Below are 17666 nucleotides of genomic sequence, written 5' to 3' on the forward strand. Positions count from 1 at the left end.
ACACACACACACACACACACACACACACACACACACACACACACACTCACACACACAAAGAAAAACCAATATCCACTTGAAGAATGATCACTTCTTAAGAAATATATTTACATGTAATAATATTGTATTGTTAAATAAAGAGAAAGCAGATTCAACTGTCATATATTGGTAAAGATTAGAAAGTTTTGCTATTACTTCTGAATCAAGAATGGATTTTAAAAGGAAGTGATTTTAAAACTGTTGACACTAACAATACATTTAGCACCATATATTTAGCAGCAGAATAGGCAACTATTGTTCATTCATATCTAATAGTAAAAATTGTAACAATATGGTTGATTGTATTTTTTCAGCACCACTAACCATTTACTTATTTAACTTTCTATTTTAATCAACATTTTACAATTCCAAGTTGAGCCATGCCACAACTTTTAAAAGGCCTTTCCATAGGTTTAAATATCCTCACACACACACACACACACACACACACACACACACACACTACAAAACCCCTGTAAAAACAAAAAACAATATTAACTACTACTAGAAATATAACTTTATCCCCTAAATACTTGAGTAGGTAAATCTTTTTATCTATAAGATTTACATCCCCTGCATGATATTGTGAAATCCAAATACCAAGGGGATAGACAGTACAGGTTTTAGTACTGCCTTCCTTTAGGAAAACATTCATCTCATCCATTTATTTTTGCATTGTTTACCAAGCAAGGAGTGAACCTTTAAGTGAAACACTTAAAGAAGTATAAATATGCACTGGATTCATAGCGTAAACTTTATGGGTTTGTTTAATTCAAAAATATGAGAAATATATTATTTTGATTAAAATATTCAGAGTGTACTGTATCTGGACCGTATAAAAATTAGAAATAAAATTTTCATGAACATCCCAAGTGCAGATAACAGCAGAGCTGGATAAAGCTCTAGAGAAGCTTTGCTGGGTCACAGATATGAAAAGCAAAAGTAATAGTACTAATCACTTTGGCTTCTGTGTTATTAAATCAAGCTTGTCTATCATTAAAAGAACGTTAAGACCACACCCACACAGCTTACACACACTCCTAGGAAGTAGTGAAACAATTTCATATTTAGTTTTTTCCCTTATGTGAAGGTTAAAAAATGATATTGTAGCAACTTGTTACTTTTCCCCTAAATAAATAATATTGGGAGAAATCAATACTGTTAGTTATATTTTTGATGACACCTTTCAGAATAATATCTTTAATGCTGGCGACTTAAAGTCGCCTGTATGATACAGTTTATAGCCAGGCCTGTTCCATCTCTGAGAATTACAGTGCAAATCCAAACACCTAGCACCCCCATGCAAATGTAAAACACTATATTGATACAAGCAAAGTATCATTTGCAATGGCCTGGGAAAGAGAATATTTCACATGGCATTTTACATACCAATGTTAAAAAGTACAGACAGAATAGCAAACATATCCGTTGTGGTTTTGGCTTACTTGTAAAGCTATAAATAAGCTACTGGTTCTAGTTGTAGTTTTGAAAGAGTTGTTTTGCATACCTGAAGTCCCCAAGTTCAATACCATGCCATGCATGATTTTTTTTTTTTTTGGACATATTCAAACATTTATGTTTTAGAGAATTTTTAGTCTTTAAATGTTTAGAAAAGGCAAGCTCACTTTAGCTTTTACAATTTTAGACTTTTAAACTAATTCTGAAAAATCCACTGAATTAAACATTTATTACATTACATCCAGTATGTAACATGCTGTGATATATGCAATTAATTACAAGAGTTCATCCCAAGGAGAAGCTCTATGAGTGATTGTTTCAATATTCCTAAATTTCTGTTAATATAGTAAATGGACTTTTCTGGGCAAGTCTGGGACCTACATAATAAATATCATTATTATTTCTTTGAACTGAGAAACCTTCCTACACATATAAGCTGGAAAGTAACCTGGAAATGAGAATTGTAAACTACTGTTTATAATGGTTTTTACTTCAGTAACCTTAAGGAAGAAAACATTCTTAGGCAAGTCAAGCAGACGTTATCAAAAGGGAATTCCTACCTTTAGCTTCGTGGTACCTATCTATAAAGCCAGTATTTAAGACTTAGAGGCAAGAGAACCAGTAGTCAGGTTATCATTGACTATACAGTGAGTTTAGGGTTAACCTGGATTATGTGAGAATGTCTCAAGGGAAATAAAAGAAAGAAAAAGAAATTAGATCAACTCTAAATTATGTAATATTTCTTTTCTCTGTTGTAATTCTAAAATACTTAAATACTTATTTAAATAAGGTACATATATGTTTCCACAAAGGCAGAGTCACTTAATAACAAAACATTATTTCCAATATTCAGTGTTTAAAAGTTATTAGACCATTTGTGTGTCTTTAAGAAGGCCCAGTATCCAGATTGTGGATACATCTCCCACTGAACTGAATGAAATTAACCGTCATTCTTCAATGTATCCACCTAAGTAACTGCAGCTGTGTACGGAGTTTAACTTCGTAGCTTTCTTCTCCTATTTGCACTCTGAAAGGACCAGGTTTATATACTCTGTCAGTCTACGCTCATGCTCACACATGAATGCACTCACAAACACACACGTATGTTAAATATAATTTGTCTTGTGTCTTGATCAAGATATTATATTGGGTCAATATAATATCTTAAATTTTTTTTAAATTAAGACATATATTTCCAAATTTCATGGAAGAAATTTTGGTAGTTATTGATTTGATTTTCATTAACAAAATTAATGAGGAACTGAAAATTACTCTTCTACAAAAAACATAAAAATAAAGTTTCATAATTAGATCTTTGAAAAACACCCATCTAGGATTATATTAGCAAAATTGTATCTGCTAATTATGGAGGATCTGGAATATGATATTCAAAAGCTCAAGGTAGATTGACTTTCTCCAACTAATGGCAGGGAAAACAATGAGACACATGTGACCTTAACTCCATGCATTTCTTTTTGAAATCCTTCAACTGTTGTTAATGAATTCCAAGGTGTGTTAGACTCTTTGAATGGCTAGTTTCCTTGTGCCAGCATGCTATTCCTGGATTATTTACACCTTTTACTTCTTTTGAACTCTATCTGCTTCTTGAAGATTTTGTTTCCAGCCTATTCTATTCTGCTTCAGAAATCCCTGGGCAGCTGTTAATTCTTTCCTGGCTTGGTGGTTTGAATGATAATGGACCTGTAGGTTCACACATTTAAATGTTAGGTCTTGGCTAGTAGACTCTCTAGAGAGGATCAGGAAGCGTGGCGTTCTTAGGGAGGTGTACTGTGGTTGGCTTAAATGTTTTAAAAGCCAAGGATAAGCCCGGTCTCACTCACTCTGCCTCCTGCCTGTACATAAGCTCTCAAATATGGCTCCAGTGCCTTGCCTCCTGCACGAACAGCTCCATCTCCCCACCATGATGATCATGGACTAGCTTCCTGAAAGCGTAGGGAAGTCTCCAATTTTAAGTGTTTTTTTATAAGTAGTATTGGTCATGATATCACTTCACAGAAATATAATTAAGATACCTTACATTTCTCATTTATATATGGAAGCTGGAGTTTCTTGGGAAACAGACACTTTAATGTAAGACAGTAGAGTTTATCAGTCATCCTATCTGCATGTGGTTACTATGTGTGTTCCCCCAAAACACATAAAAAATGATTTGCTAAAAATAATTTTACGACCCAATCACAAAAGTATACACATGGTATGCACTCACTGATAAGTGGATATTAGCCTAGAAGCTCGGAATACCCAAGATACAATTCACAGGACACATGAAGCTCAAGAAGGGAGAGCAAAGTGTGGATACTTTGGTCCTTCTTATAAGGGGAAACAAAATATCCATGGAAGGAGTTACAGAGACAAAGTGTGGAGCAGAGACTGAAGAAAATTCCATGCAGAGATGTCCCCACCTGGGTATCCATCCCATATACAGTCACCAAACCCAGACACTATTGTGGATGCCAACAAGTGCTTGCTGACAGAAGCCTGATATAGCTATTTCCTGAGAGGTTCTGCCAGTGCCTGACAAATAGAGAGGTGGATGCTCTCAGTCAACCATTGGACTGAGCACAGGGTCCCCACTGGAGGAGCTAAAGGAAGGACCCAAGGATTTTCAGCCTCATAGGAGGAACAACAATATGAACCAACTAATACTTCCAGAGCTCACAGGGACTTAATCACCAACCAAAGAGTACACATGGAGGGAGTACACTTCACAGGGATGGTCCTGTGAAGGCTCAGTGCCCCAGTGTAGGGGAACGCCAGAACAGAGAACCGGGAGTGGGTGGGTTAGTGAGCAGGGGGTGGGAGGATGGTATCAGAGGTTTTCAGAGGGGAAACAAGAAAAGGAGATCACATTTGAAATGTGAAAAAAGAAAATATCTAATAAAGATAATTTTATAGCAAAGTTATTATTTTGGGGACATCTGATAGCTTCTCAAAGTAAATGCAATTATCTTTGCATTATCAGAACATAACCAGCAAAGTAAATTAGTCACAGTAAACACTAAACATGTTTACTAATTCAAAACCAAAATGAAACCAAGCCAAAGCTGTGTTATGGAAACTTACATAAATTGAGCATTCACTTTGTAGACCCAAATAAAATAAAGTATCTCCAGAATGAATTCAACAATTGCTTAATTAAGTTATTTCCAAATATCACTGAGTTGCAAATTATACATTCATGGGAATTATAGAAGTTGTCCTGAAAATGTCTCATGACCTCAAGTATATTTTTAATTTTTCCATGTTAACTACCATATCATATTATTACCTATGTGTCACATCACACATCATATATGTGAGCATATCTTAACATGTATACATATGAATACACATATATTATAACTTGAACATACATTCCACTCTTTAGGGTCATAATAACATAATTTCTCTGAATTGCAGGTCTTAGAATTGGATTGCAACAACTGTGTCATCACTACATATACAGTAATTTAAATTTAAGGTCAAAATTAGGAAATGATATTTTGTTTGTATCTAAGACTAAACACTCTAGATAAATACTAGTAAATTGACCAATAAATTGAAAACAGGATTACAATAAAGTAAATAAAAGATGTTCAAACTTCACTATATATATATATATATATATATATATATATATATATATATGATTATTAGTCCAGAAACCATTGTATCCCCTTGAAAGGAAAAAGATAAGCTTATTTAAACCAGTACAGGTAGTTTGTGGTTACCCCTGGAAAGCACAGATTGTCAGTACAGGCTCCACCATAACTTGGAGGACATGATGAACATGGCACTCCAACTTTGTATGGTGCTTCTCCTATCCAGTTACCCCTAGGATGGAAAAGGAAAAGATGTATTAGTGCTACTCACGTACCGCAAGAACAGATTCCTTTTACATTTATACACTATTGACACAGGATGGCATTTTTAAAGAACATACTTTTATAAGACACTGAAAACAGAATATTTTCCCAAAGCAGCCTATTGCTATTAAAATCACCCCTTCCTCCTCTGAATAAGTTAACAGAATCTTAACTGACAGGTAAGTAATTAAGTCCTATCTACAATGTCTAGTAGTATTATAAGTTGTGGACATTAGGCTTATTTTATAACATTTGTTTTCTGCTCTAGTAGTGTTCTACCGCACAAGGTCAGGCCACAGGTATACACACATAATGCTTTTCATTTCGTGTTGACTGCTTCTCAGTGCTGCTTTGAAATAGCTAGGATTTTAACTAACTCACACAGAATCTGCACAGACCTAGATCTGCTCACATTCTGCCATAGATGGAAGAGGTGCCCGTGAGGCGCCATCCCTCCCCGAGAAGCTAATTGTTTGCTTGCTGAAGGAGAAAAACATTTTCTTCAGTGCTGTAGAAAAAATATTTGGTTTCAAAAGCTCATAATGTTTATTTTTTAAAGTCATGAAAAATTTAATATTCTAATACTTATAAAATAACAATCAAGGGAAACTATTCTTATAGTGAGAGAATAGTGGTTCAGAGGAGCTAAAGTGATTCACCAAAGCTTTTTACATATAGAAAGTCAAATCTATTTAGTTTTAGTTTTGCTTTTTCATGACCATGAGCACATACAACTATTCCCTATCACTGCAATGACACCATGATTTTAATAATGAAGCAAGTTCACTATTTATAATAGCTGAATAAGTCTATGATGCTTGTGCAGTTTTGCTCTTTAAATTATAATAAAAGATGACAATAAATTTATTTTCAGTATTAGACTATTAATACAGATAGCAAAGTGAAGGAAATTAAATGAAAAAAGAAGATCAGCTATGAGTGCTGAAGGCAGGGTTGAGCGTAGGATCACAAAAGACCCTAATATGAATTCAACCTCAATAAGACACAAAGCAGGCTATGAAGCAAACATACAGGATATGAAATTATCTAGCAAACTAGTCAGACAATTTCAACATAAGAAAACGTACATATTAAACATTAATTAATTAACTATTCATATTACAAACCGAAATGGAATTTTAGACTTCCTACTTCCACTTAATGAATTCTACTGTTTGCCTAGAGGATAAGATTCCTAGAGGGTCATTGTGGTGGCATCACATGCTAATCTAGAAGCACTCCAAGCCTGTCTCCTATCATATGACCCCTGTGTTCTCATCTTCTCTTGACTCCTCATACCTTGTAATAAAAATATTATCTATTACTACATATTTATTCAAAGCTATATGAGAATAACATGTGAAATCAGTCTATATTATATAATTTCATATTTTCTACTTATTTTTAATTTTTTAAAACTATCAGGAACATAATTTGGGAAGGAAAACACAGAACTCGAGTTTATTACAAGTGGATTAGGGGAGGAGACATGGGGAAGGACAAGGAAGACAGAGGCGGGCTGTGATTGGGATGAAAAGTGAATAAATAAATGAATGAATAAATTAATAAATAAGTTTTAAAAGTTTATTATATGTAATATTATCTTATGCTTCAACTTTTATAAAAAAATCATAGTTATTGAATAGATAATGTATAAAATACAGCAGTAAATCAGTCATTTCATATATTAATCCATTCCTTCATTTTTGTTCTAATTCATTTATTTATATATTCTTTCTCTTTTCTCTCTTTATTTTCTTACTTTCTCTTTTTCCCACCGAAGTTGGAAGAAAAATATTTACCTCCCAGTCTATATTTTAAAAGTCTTAGTCATCTATGATCCAAAATATATGTTTCTATTACTACATTAATGTTAATGTAATGACTTATTTGGGAAGCCTATAAATTGATCAATACTATTAAGAAATTCTATTATTTCCCCAAAAACCTAATTCCCAAATGAATTTTTAAAATCTGTCTTTGGTCATCTCTTTACAACCCAGCCAAGTTATGATGGAGGAAGGGTAAAGTGCTTAAGAAGATAATACAAGGCATGAAAGTAAAAGTATCAGCCGGGCGTGGTGACACACACCTTTAATCCCAGTACTCGGGAGGCAGAGGCAGGCAGATTTCTGAGTTCGAGGCCAGCCTGGTTTACAAAGTGAGTTCCAAGACAGCCAGGGCTACACAGAGAAACCCTGTCTCGAAAAACCAAAAAAACCAAAAAGTATCAAGCAAATGCAGGACTTAGATTAATTTTGAAAGGTTATATATTTTTCAGATTATTGTCAATATAATAGTTCTGAATTTTCCAATTTTTCAGAAGGATTGGCCCAGTCATATTAATGGGTCATGATCACATTGGCACTTATGACAGATTGTCCACTCCCTCCTTGTGCTGGACACGCTGGAGAAAATTTTTATTTCAGTCTCACTTTGGAAGACACCAGGAATGACATCTTTTGCAAATTTGGTACTTATTCTAAATACTCTGTGTAAATATTGGAACACTTTATCTTCCTCAGTTACTATTATCAAGAAGGCATTTTATCATATATTAGCAAATGTTTATTGTTATTTATAAGGAATATTCAAACATGACTAGGTTTTGTAATCTTTGATCAATTCATACTATATTTGTATAGGTTATAAGATGATGAGACTGAGTATATTTTTATTGAAAAAAAGTGTATGTGTGGGAAGGAGATTCTTTCCCAATATGATGCTTTCCTAATAAAACAGGTAGGACAGCATTCAAATACTGATAATCCAGAATAATAGGGTGCTGATTCCTTGTAGAGAGGATGTCTGCTAATTCTGTTGATACAGTTTTTAGTACTTCAGTATACTTTTGATGACTTTGATAAAGGTGCAAATGCTTATGAAGCACAGTGCTTACTCATACCATGACCAAGCAGTGACAGTAAGGAGAACTTAGTTAGTTCAGGTGTCAGAGCATGTGTTCCTTATTATTTTAGCCCAGAATCCTTGTCCCTGTTAAAAGAAACCTTCTACCTTCTTTCTCTCTTTTTTTTTTCCCAGGACCATGGGTGTAGTGATGAGACTGGAGATGAAGAGCAGGTGAGGATGAAGAAGTTCAGTAGAGTGCTTTGACTTCTACAACTATCAAAAATGCCCATCTGACTGTATCTCTCACTCCAGTCAATGACTCAGGAAGTGGAACTCAACTTGGTACTTACTTTGGAGCATAGTTGCAGACCAAATACACTGCTCGTCGCCACACAGATCCCCAGACATTCATATTTTGGCAAGTGTGAATTGCACATCCTATTCGATTAGAAGTGGCCCAAACCATCTGTAAAAGTAAACCAGTATCTTCTAATATTGCTTAAAAATGCATCAGTCATCCCAATAAGAAAAGCATTTTTAAATATGCGGAACAAACATGAACAGAGCAGTTGAAATGACCTGTGTATAATGAGTGCACATGGGACCAAAGCATCGCATAGGACACCGAGGGTTGCAGTCCTGAGGGTAAGGAAAGGCGTAATCTTTTACTTCATCATACCATGGCTTGACCAACTGGAGAATAGAGCGATATCTAGATGTTAAGAGAAAGAGCAAAAGAGAACTCAGTACTCAGAGTAGACCAGATTTACACCATAAATAAGTTTTGGAAGATTGTTCGTTACAACTCAAACTCATGTCCTTGCCTGACAATTACAATCAAATTCTTATAAAGATCTTGATTTCTCTGGAAGAGAAAAGCAAGAAAATGTCCAAGGAGCCTTCATTGTCCAAGTCCATGTCAGGCTACCCCCAAAATAAAAAAAACACAAATAATTTGGGAAAAATAAAATCCTACTTAATTTACACATAAAATTTACTTAATGGAGATTTACAATTGGTCTAATTTGGCAAATAGAAGTAGTTAAAATAATTTAACTCTAATTAAAGTACCAATAAAAGTGAAGTTAAATAATATTAGCCATGATGTTTTTCAGTAGAAAAAAAATTCCTGTGAATGAGAACAGCTATTTCATAGTTACATGTACATACATGCTTGTGTGCATACATACATGAATGCAGATTTTTCTATCTTACCAATTTGCCTGTTTACTAATTTCACTGTTTATATGTACATGTACACAACAAGGGAAATTCTGTACACAAACACACAAAAATGGCTTCTACAAGATCATAGACTTTGGGTGTGTGGGGTTGAAAAGCAGGACACAGCATGCACAATCAATCCTAGGATTCTGTGTGGTCAATGGCAAATACAGGGAAAGGTAGCATGTTTCAAAAGTAAGAAAGAAAGATGGTCTTGTTAGGTCTTGTTAGGTCTAGTTGCATAAGTTTTTGAAAAAAATATTAAGTTTATTCATGTCAAATATTTTCTGTCTTGCAGAAATCAGTAGAAGGTTTCTGATATGACTTAAAATTGTTACCATTCTCTGTAGGGAGTATAATCACTGAGGCATATGGATGACTGCTTCCTACCTTCCAGTTCGTACAGACAAATTCTGACCCAAAAATCTCAGCAAATATGAAGGTCCATGGTCCCAAATGCAAGTTGCTGCCCATGCCTCAGCCGATTTTGCAAGATTTTCATCCCAGACCTGTAGAAATAAAATAGTTCTTCAGTTTTGCTGAATTTGCTATGCTAAACAAAAACAAAAAAGGAAAGAAACAGTGCTCCTATTTCCAGTCTTTTCAATCCTGGTTCCTTAAATTATTTTATCTAAAACAAAGCAAATTCAGAACAATTCACTTAAAGTTAATGCAATAGGGATTTTAGTTTTGGAGAAGGATAGGTTAAAAGAAAAAAATGACATCTTATTGTAACATGGGGACATTACAAAATGTCCTGTGAAATCAGAATGTATTAAAATAAATATATTTCACAAAATCCTTTTTACAGAAACAAGGAGCTTTACCAGCCACGTTTTCCCACATAATTAGAACAGTTTTATTCAAATTAATTTGACCAAATCAACAATGTGAATATATTGTGACTTTCAAAGGCCAGATTGTGCATTTCAAATTCATGAAATGGTTACATTTGATAGCATTAGAATCTTTCTCATCAATGAAAAAACACAGAATGTAATATTATAGTTATGTGTACTAAACATAATTATAATAAAATCATTTCAGAGGCTACATAAGGTGTCATACAAATAGAGTATATTAAGTTTGAATCAAATTAAGAAAAATTTATTTTTCCTTGAGAAACGAAGTTAATAGAAAATTGTACATATATATGACATTATTGTTAGTTGAAAAGTATAGAATAAAGTGATTTCATAAATGCTAATGTTAGACATCTCAAGACCTGCATAGAGAGTTCAAGCCAAGTATTATGGACCTGTCAATAATAAATTACCTCTGCATGATAGTCAACTTTCTATTAAAGTATGAAGACATAAATACAGAATATGAATAATTCCTTTGCACAAAAGTTATCTTCCATAAATTGACATAAGACTTTAAAATAGAAATTTTAATCTAAAGCAATTTTATCCTATTACTTAAATGAGCATTTAAAAGATAGTTTATTTGGATAACTTGTCTTATCAAACATTTCTTACTTGATCAAAAATTACTAAAATATGAGTTTCTGAAATATTGACTGTAGTTCATTAAAATGCAAAACTGTACAATCAAATCACAAAAGGATGGTAACTTCAACCAACTCAACTTTTGAAAGGTTGTTAAATAATCACAGTTGTGTAAAAAATATATATACTTATTATATATTATTATGTTATATTTTTATATTATAATTATATTATTATTATCTTCAATTTTAAAAATATTTTATTATAATCAACTAAATATGCTAGTACAGCATGATACAAAGCAGTGATCTGAAACAGAGTGATGTTATGTTCATCCTTAATTTTGCTACTGAGACCATCAATGACTGGGGCTTGTCCTTTAACTTATCATTTGCCTACCAGGCTACTAATCTATAAAACAAAAAGATAATTTTGTAGCTTTCCTTAAGATTCACTGAATCATGATTTGGATATACATGAGTAGCCCCAAAATCAGGGCCACTGAAAACATGCACTCTATACAAAATAATTCAAAATATTTAACATGTGTTCTCTTTATCATGAAAGTGTGTGTGTGTGTGTGTGTTATATGTTCATTTGTATATAGGGGTTGGGCATGCACATGTGGAGTCCAGAGATTCACATCAGTTGTCTTTCTTAGTTATGCTTTATTTATTTATTTATTTATTTATTTATTTATTTATTTATTTAGACGAGGTATCTCTCTAAACCTGGTCTATTAGCAAGAGTGGATGGCTAGAAAGCCCTGGGGATCCTCCTTTTCCACTTTCAGAGCTCTGAGTTACAAGCATGTGTCAATACACCTGACATTTTTTATGGGGTTTATGGGAGATTTAACTAAGATTAAAGTCTTCATTCTTGTATACAACTATCTCTCTAGATTATTTCCATCCTCTGGTTGAGAGAGAAAAAAGAGAGAGAATATGGCATATCTTAAATATATTTTTAAAAACGTCAGGAATTTAGAAGTTTTAATAATATATAATACTGTGTTTATGCTCATAATGTGCATACCAAATATTGGATATAGCAATAACATAAACCAAGCAGTTCACACATACTTGAAAAATATATTTTAAGCATATCCTTTGTTGACTATTATAAGGGATTTTAATATGAAGAAAATGTATTTAGTATTACTGTGGACCAAATATATATATATTTACATGTAAAATTATAATCAGCAGTAGTATGGAAAAGGAAATTACAGGTCAAGTGAGTATCACTGTTTTCTTCTTCTCTTAAAGTGTGATCTTAAGGAACTGATATGACAGATTCTTCCTTCTCCTTGTCCCAGAAAGAAGAGATTGGAAAGCAAATGTCCTCACACACAGAGGTGATTTCCCTCCATGTAGGAGATATGATTGACTGTCCCTCTAATACCTTCTGGAGGGTGGACAAATGGGTTGTGCTGTCTCCTCGTCTCCAAGCCTTGCCCACAACCATCTTCAAAAAGGCAAAGGTTAACTTTGCATCAGGAGTTCTAAAATTAGAGACTATAACACATTCTCATAATGTTGATCTACATACTTGCTATCTCTCCATTGGCTACAATTCCTCCCAAGTGGATATATAATTGATGAATTTAATGTCTCCTAATAAATTTATGAATATTATGATGTTTGTTGAACCTTAAAAATTATAACTTCATTTTTAAAAATTAATGAAATTTTAACAAAATTTTATTACCTTTAAGGCAATATATGATCTTTCTTCAAATATGGACTTTCTGTGTTGGAAGGAATGGTTCCAGGTTAACCTCAGGAAGAACTTAATAACTTACAGATGTTCTAAGAAAGGGGTTGTAAATTGCATAGGCATGTGGTTTAAGATTTGGACTGGCAATATAGTATTTCTGATATTTATTTTAGTATATAATGCCAGAATTATATTTTGACCTGCTATGTAATATAATATATATGAAATTTTATACATATATATATATATTATATATATATTTCAGTATTGTACCCCATTGATGTATCAACAAAAGAAACAATTACAAGCACAGATGTGCCCTTGTTTCCATTACATGAGTATCAATATGCCAAATAACATAATCTTTTATTAGAATAACTTTTTTCAAATATCCTGACCATCTGATAAGACACTGTCACAGTTAAGCTACTTGTAAACACTTCAATATTTCTTAATGATTGAAATAAAAATTAAAAGCATTGTGACTGAATATGCAAAACAGTTATAGAAAACTAGAAATAGAAATTATGCTATTAATTTGATCATTTATAAACTTAAAATAGATTACAATGGAGAAAAGTTGTATACACTTATAGGTCTGTCCTATGGTTACAAATGGTTTTTTTTTGTTGTTTTTTTGTTTTTTGGGTTTTTTTTGTATTTTGTTTTGGTTTTTTTTTTTTTTCTAGTCTAGTTAAGAGCTACTGAGTTAACCATAAATGGACTAATTAGCTTTGATTTAAAATAGTTACCATGGATTTTCTGTTTATTAATAAATTTAGTGATAGCTTGAGCTAAGCAGAGTATTGACTGTAAATCACACAAAACTGAAACATTTAGCCTAAGACACAAACCAGATTCAGATTGATGTCATCTTATCTGGCAGAGTTGTGACCCTGAGAGATAAGAGGAAAATGAGAAGAACGCAGGATCCTCATCAAGTTCAGAAATCTTTTGAGTCTTAACTCAGAGACAAAACTGGAGTCAAAAAAATGTTGCTTCATGGGAGAAATATTTCATCTTATATAACTCGGCAGAAAAAAATAGATAATATTAATATAACACAAATAAGAATCTGTTATACCAAGGGTCCTGTTTTGATCTCGTCAGTGTGCTAACAGACATGATCGTGGAATAAAATGGCACAAATGACTGTCTACTTATGTCCCAGCCAGGGCTTCTGGCTAGTAAGAAACAATGGAATTTGAGAAGTAACTCTAAACTTGAGATTATAATTACAGACTTATTTGGAAATATTTTCTTTAAAACTTCAAAGAATAAAGTATGGAAGTGTGCAGAAGGACAAAATTTGAAGAATGAAAATTTACAGGTAAAGACCCTGCACTTAGAGCCTTTTGCTAATATTTGCAGTAATTAGAAGATTATGACTTCTCACAATAGTACATGGTCTTATATTTCAATGTATAATATGCAGATAAGGCATTACTTTCAATTGTAATTTTAAGTTGAAAATAAAAGTCTGGTAAATTTAAAATGTCATCTGAAATTTGGTTTTGTTTCTTTAACATTTGTTTCTTTTATTTTTATAGTATTGTAAAATTTAAGAGGATACTAAATCTGTACTTCTTGACTTATATGAGCTTCTTAAATATATAGGAAGGATAATTATCAAGCCAAGTGAAACACTTAAACAAAAAATAAATGTATTGCATTTAGAAATAGAGCTTAAAGATTTAATTTTCAAGAGGTAGACATTAAATAAATATGCTCTTTCAAAATATGCTACTTTCATAAAAAGACCTCACTGTAAAAAAAAAAAAGCAATAAATTAAAGTGAAAATTAAGGGAGGAAATAAATAGTTTAGAACACCATAGTCAACTGTGGAAAAGCTATTATGTACGTTGCAATCATCTTAAATGACCAAGTGCAGAAACAAAACTAGCACATTAATATTTTAGAGATAGATTTATGAGCTGGATATCAACATGGGTACCATCATAGCAATAATATGGACAAGCATGGAATATTTTGTAGATCTTTATTTTCTTGGATATTTACATGGGCATTTCATACATATTCAGATTTTTTTGACATTTCATACAGGAGATGTTTTATTAACTAGATGTTTTTAATAACTAGGGTGATCCTTTCTTTTAGATTGGGGTAAGAGTGATGATTTTCAGAAGTCATAAACAAATTAAGGGATGACAAAATAACTGCCATGGAGAGTAGCGGAAGCATAAACACACTTCATGGGCATTATCAAAGACATTTCTGTCTTAAAATTGTCTTAAAATAGGCATGGTTATGAAATGGCCATTGAAGAATACTGAAACAAACAAGTAAGAAGCATTCCTAAAGTATCCCAGAGATCAGCAATGAACCCTGGTTACGCTGGGGAGGAGAATATGTGGGAGCAGAGGAAAAGATGGGCCTGCAGAGGAATGATTCATGTTATTGACTAGATTAATTAAATAATATTCAAAGGATGCTATTCTGTAAGAATAGAAGGAGGCAAGTAAAACAAGTGGACTGCAACTGCATCCCCAGTCCTAACAAAGCAGCACCACACATTGTATGTAAAAATATTCATGGGGACAAGATTGTAAGGATAGAGTACATGAAGACAGTGGGAATTGGTGGACACTGACTTGGGTAGATTGCTTTATTTCTTGAGGCAGGATCTCACTATGGACTTTTCTGCCACCACCTCCTGTGAGCTGATTTACAAATGTGTACCATCACAAGGGGATTTGCACTTAGAGGATGGGAACCTGGCCAGTGCCAGCATGTATGATTCACAAAATCCACTGTTAACATTTCTATGATGTTAACACAGATGCATTTTTTAATATCCATTTCAAAATCTTAAAGATAATAAATTGAAAAATTGTGGCAGTCTGTTTTCATCAAACATTTATTTAAAACACATAGTTGACCTTCATTCAACTCCAACTAAGAAAATGTGAATCAGCAGAATCTGTCTGTAGAATCTGCCAATCATTCTAAGGGTCATGGACAGTGATATACCACCATTATTCTTCATTAGTCAAGCAAGCATCTCACAATAAAAGGCATCCTTTTGGAACCTAATCTAACAGAGGACAAACAAGAAGCAGCATTTTTTTTTCTACACAGTTTCAAGTTCTCAGGATGACCTAATGACTCTTTTCTTGTGGACACTTGTGCCTTGGCAAGGAGTGAACCTTGATTTTGAATTTCCTGAATAACATACTGGTTTTCCAGGTTTTTAAAGAAGCCAAATGCCTTAGTAGAACCTTCTTTCACAGTCTGTGTTGGCAACTGTGGAATGGAGAACAAATTTATGCATCCATATATCATTTAAAGGACTCATCATTAAAAAAGCTTGATATCTGGAAGTCCAAGATCAATGCCATAGTTATCTTAGCAGATATTCAAAGATGTTTAACAGTATCATAAGACATGTTGCCTTATATTATTTTCCAAACATCGAGAGTAAAATAATAATTTTATTAACAATTTATAATTTTTTTATATTCTCTGATAGTCTCAGATGAAGAGCATGTAGGGAAATTTGCTCTGCAAATGAGCCCAGAAACAGGAGAGATGAACAGACAAAGGGAATCATACTGTACCACACTGTGCTGTAGTGTATTGTGCTGTACTGCACTGATGTTTGAAACATAGTTTTGCTGCCAAATAGATAATTTGGATCAACATATTCAAAGACTCAGAGAATTTATGGTTTTAATCCTTTAAGTTCCATCCTCTAATGAAGAAATCTGTCCCCATCTCCTAAGGCTATGATGAGTAAACACTGATGTGGACACTGAAGGGTATTTTCACAGTTTTAAGACATCTAGAGTGCAGTAAATAATACCTGTTACTGTTGTATGGATTTTAATAATGATAGTAAGTTCAGGGGCTTGGGGAGACACATGGAATGGGAATTAGTTTGAAAACCTTTAATTAATTTATCAACTATTAATCTCTACCATACTGACAATCTGATAAGAAAGAGCCATTGAAAAATCAGGAATAGAAAAACAGGGCACTTCTCTGGGAAAATAACATTAGACAAAAGGAGATACCATTAAAGAATTTTAGAAGTTTTGAGAATAGTTTTTCCTTCCTTCAAATATTGTTTTATATATGCTTTTTATGTTAAAGTTTGAAAATAATCATTAGTAGAGTCTAGCAATGATCCTCCTCTTCAGGGGTAGGGGGTAGACAACAGTTGCTATCTGACAGTGACATTTGGGTTGTCAAGTAATTTTCATGAATGTTCACTTTTCTTCAGTGACTATATGTCACAATATACTAAAATGGATTTCTTGATTGTGAAACTATTCTGAAATATGAAAGCAAACCCACATCTTATATTGCTGACTCCTTAGAGCATAGCTATCTGTTTGGCTACCTGCTGCCTTCTGAAAAAAGACTTCAAAGGATATACATAAACATAGTTGGTGAAACATTCATGTTTAACTAAATTATGAAGTATGACTTTTTAGTGGAAAATATTGTGTCCTTAAGTAAAATCTTTGATGGCATTGATTACTGTGGAACTTAAGATACTTCATGAAAAGCTATTTCTAAAATCAACATATTGGGAATTCTACTATATATATGTTAAAATGTTTATTATCTGATTTGAAATGCTATGAATAATATAACATGGTAGTACTCACAACTCACTTTCTCTCTACCAAACCTCAGTTCTGGATGCATTTGTGACATATTTTTCTTTACCTTTTAAGACCTTAGTTTTATCTTCCTTGCCCCTCCTCCAATACTATCCTTCAAAACTTCTCAAAGACAATCAAATACCTCAAGTTCATAAACAACAAATTCCCATGGTCTGTTTTTGAGAGTTTTCATATATATTACATTCAAGAAAACAGACAGTCAGATTAGAGATTTCTATATTTTCAGAAGGCCTCTTATTATTGTCCAGAAAATCCCTTATATCAAGTGAGTCACAAAGCTTTGCCCTACCTAGGTCCTTGAAGCAGACTTGGATTAAGGTAGCATACTCTATTTTAAAATTATTTCTTTATTAAACTTTATTTTTAATTTATTTTCTACACTCCATATTTCATTCCCTTCCCCCCA

The 17666-nt window shown here is 33.1% G+C and overlaps 1 protein-coding gene across 1 annotated transcript in view; it reads right to left on the reverse strand.

Moving 5' to 3' along the window:
* Positions 1-4348: 4348 nt before the first annotated feature.
* Positions 4349-17666, reverse strand: part of Pi15 (peptidase inhibitor 15) — a 22440-nt gene continuing 9122 nt past the window's right edge. The window contains exons 3-6 of the mRNA XM_021222367.2: positions 9828-9946; positions 8793-8925; positions 8564-8679; positions 4349-5331 (exon numbers count right to left, since the gene is read on the reverse strand). Of these exons, the coding sequence (XP_021078026.1) occupies positions 5196-5331; positions 8564-8679; positions 8793-8925; positions 9828-9946 (504 nt within the window). The 3' untranslated portion in view covers positions 4349-5195. The remainder of the gene's footprint in view (positions 5332-8563; positions 8680-8792; positions 8926-9827; positions 9947-17666) is intronic.

Source organism: Mus pahari, chromosome 22 (genome assembly GCF_900095145.1).
Source record: "Mus pahari chromosome 22, PAHARI_EIJ_v1.1, whole genome shotgun sequence".
Taxonomy (NCBI): domain Eukaryota; kingdom Metazoa; phylum Chordata; class Mammalia; order Rodentia; family Muridae; genus Mus; species Mus pahari.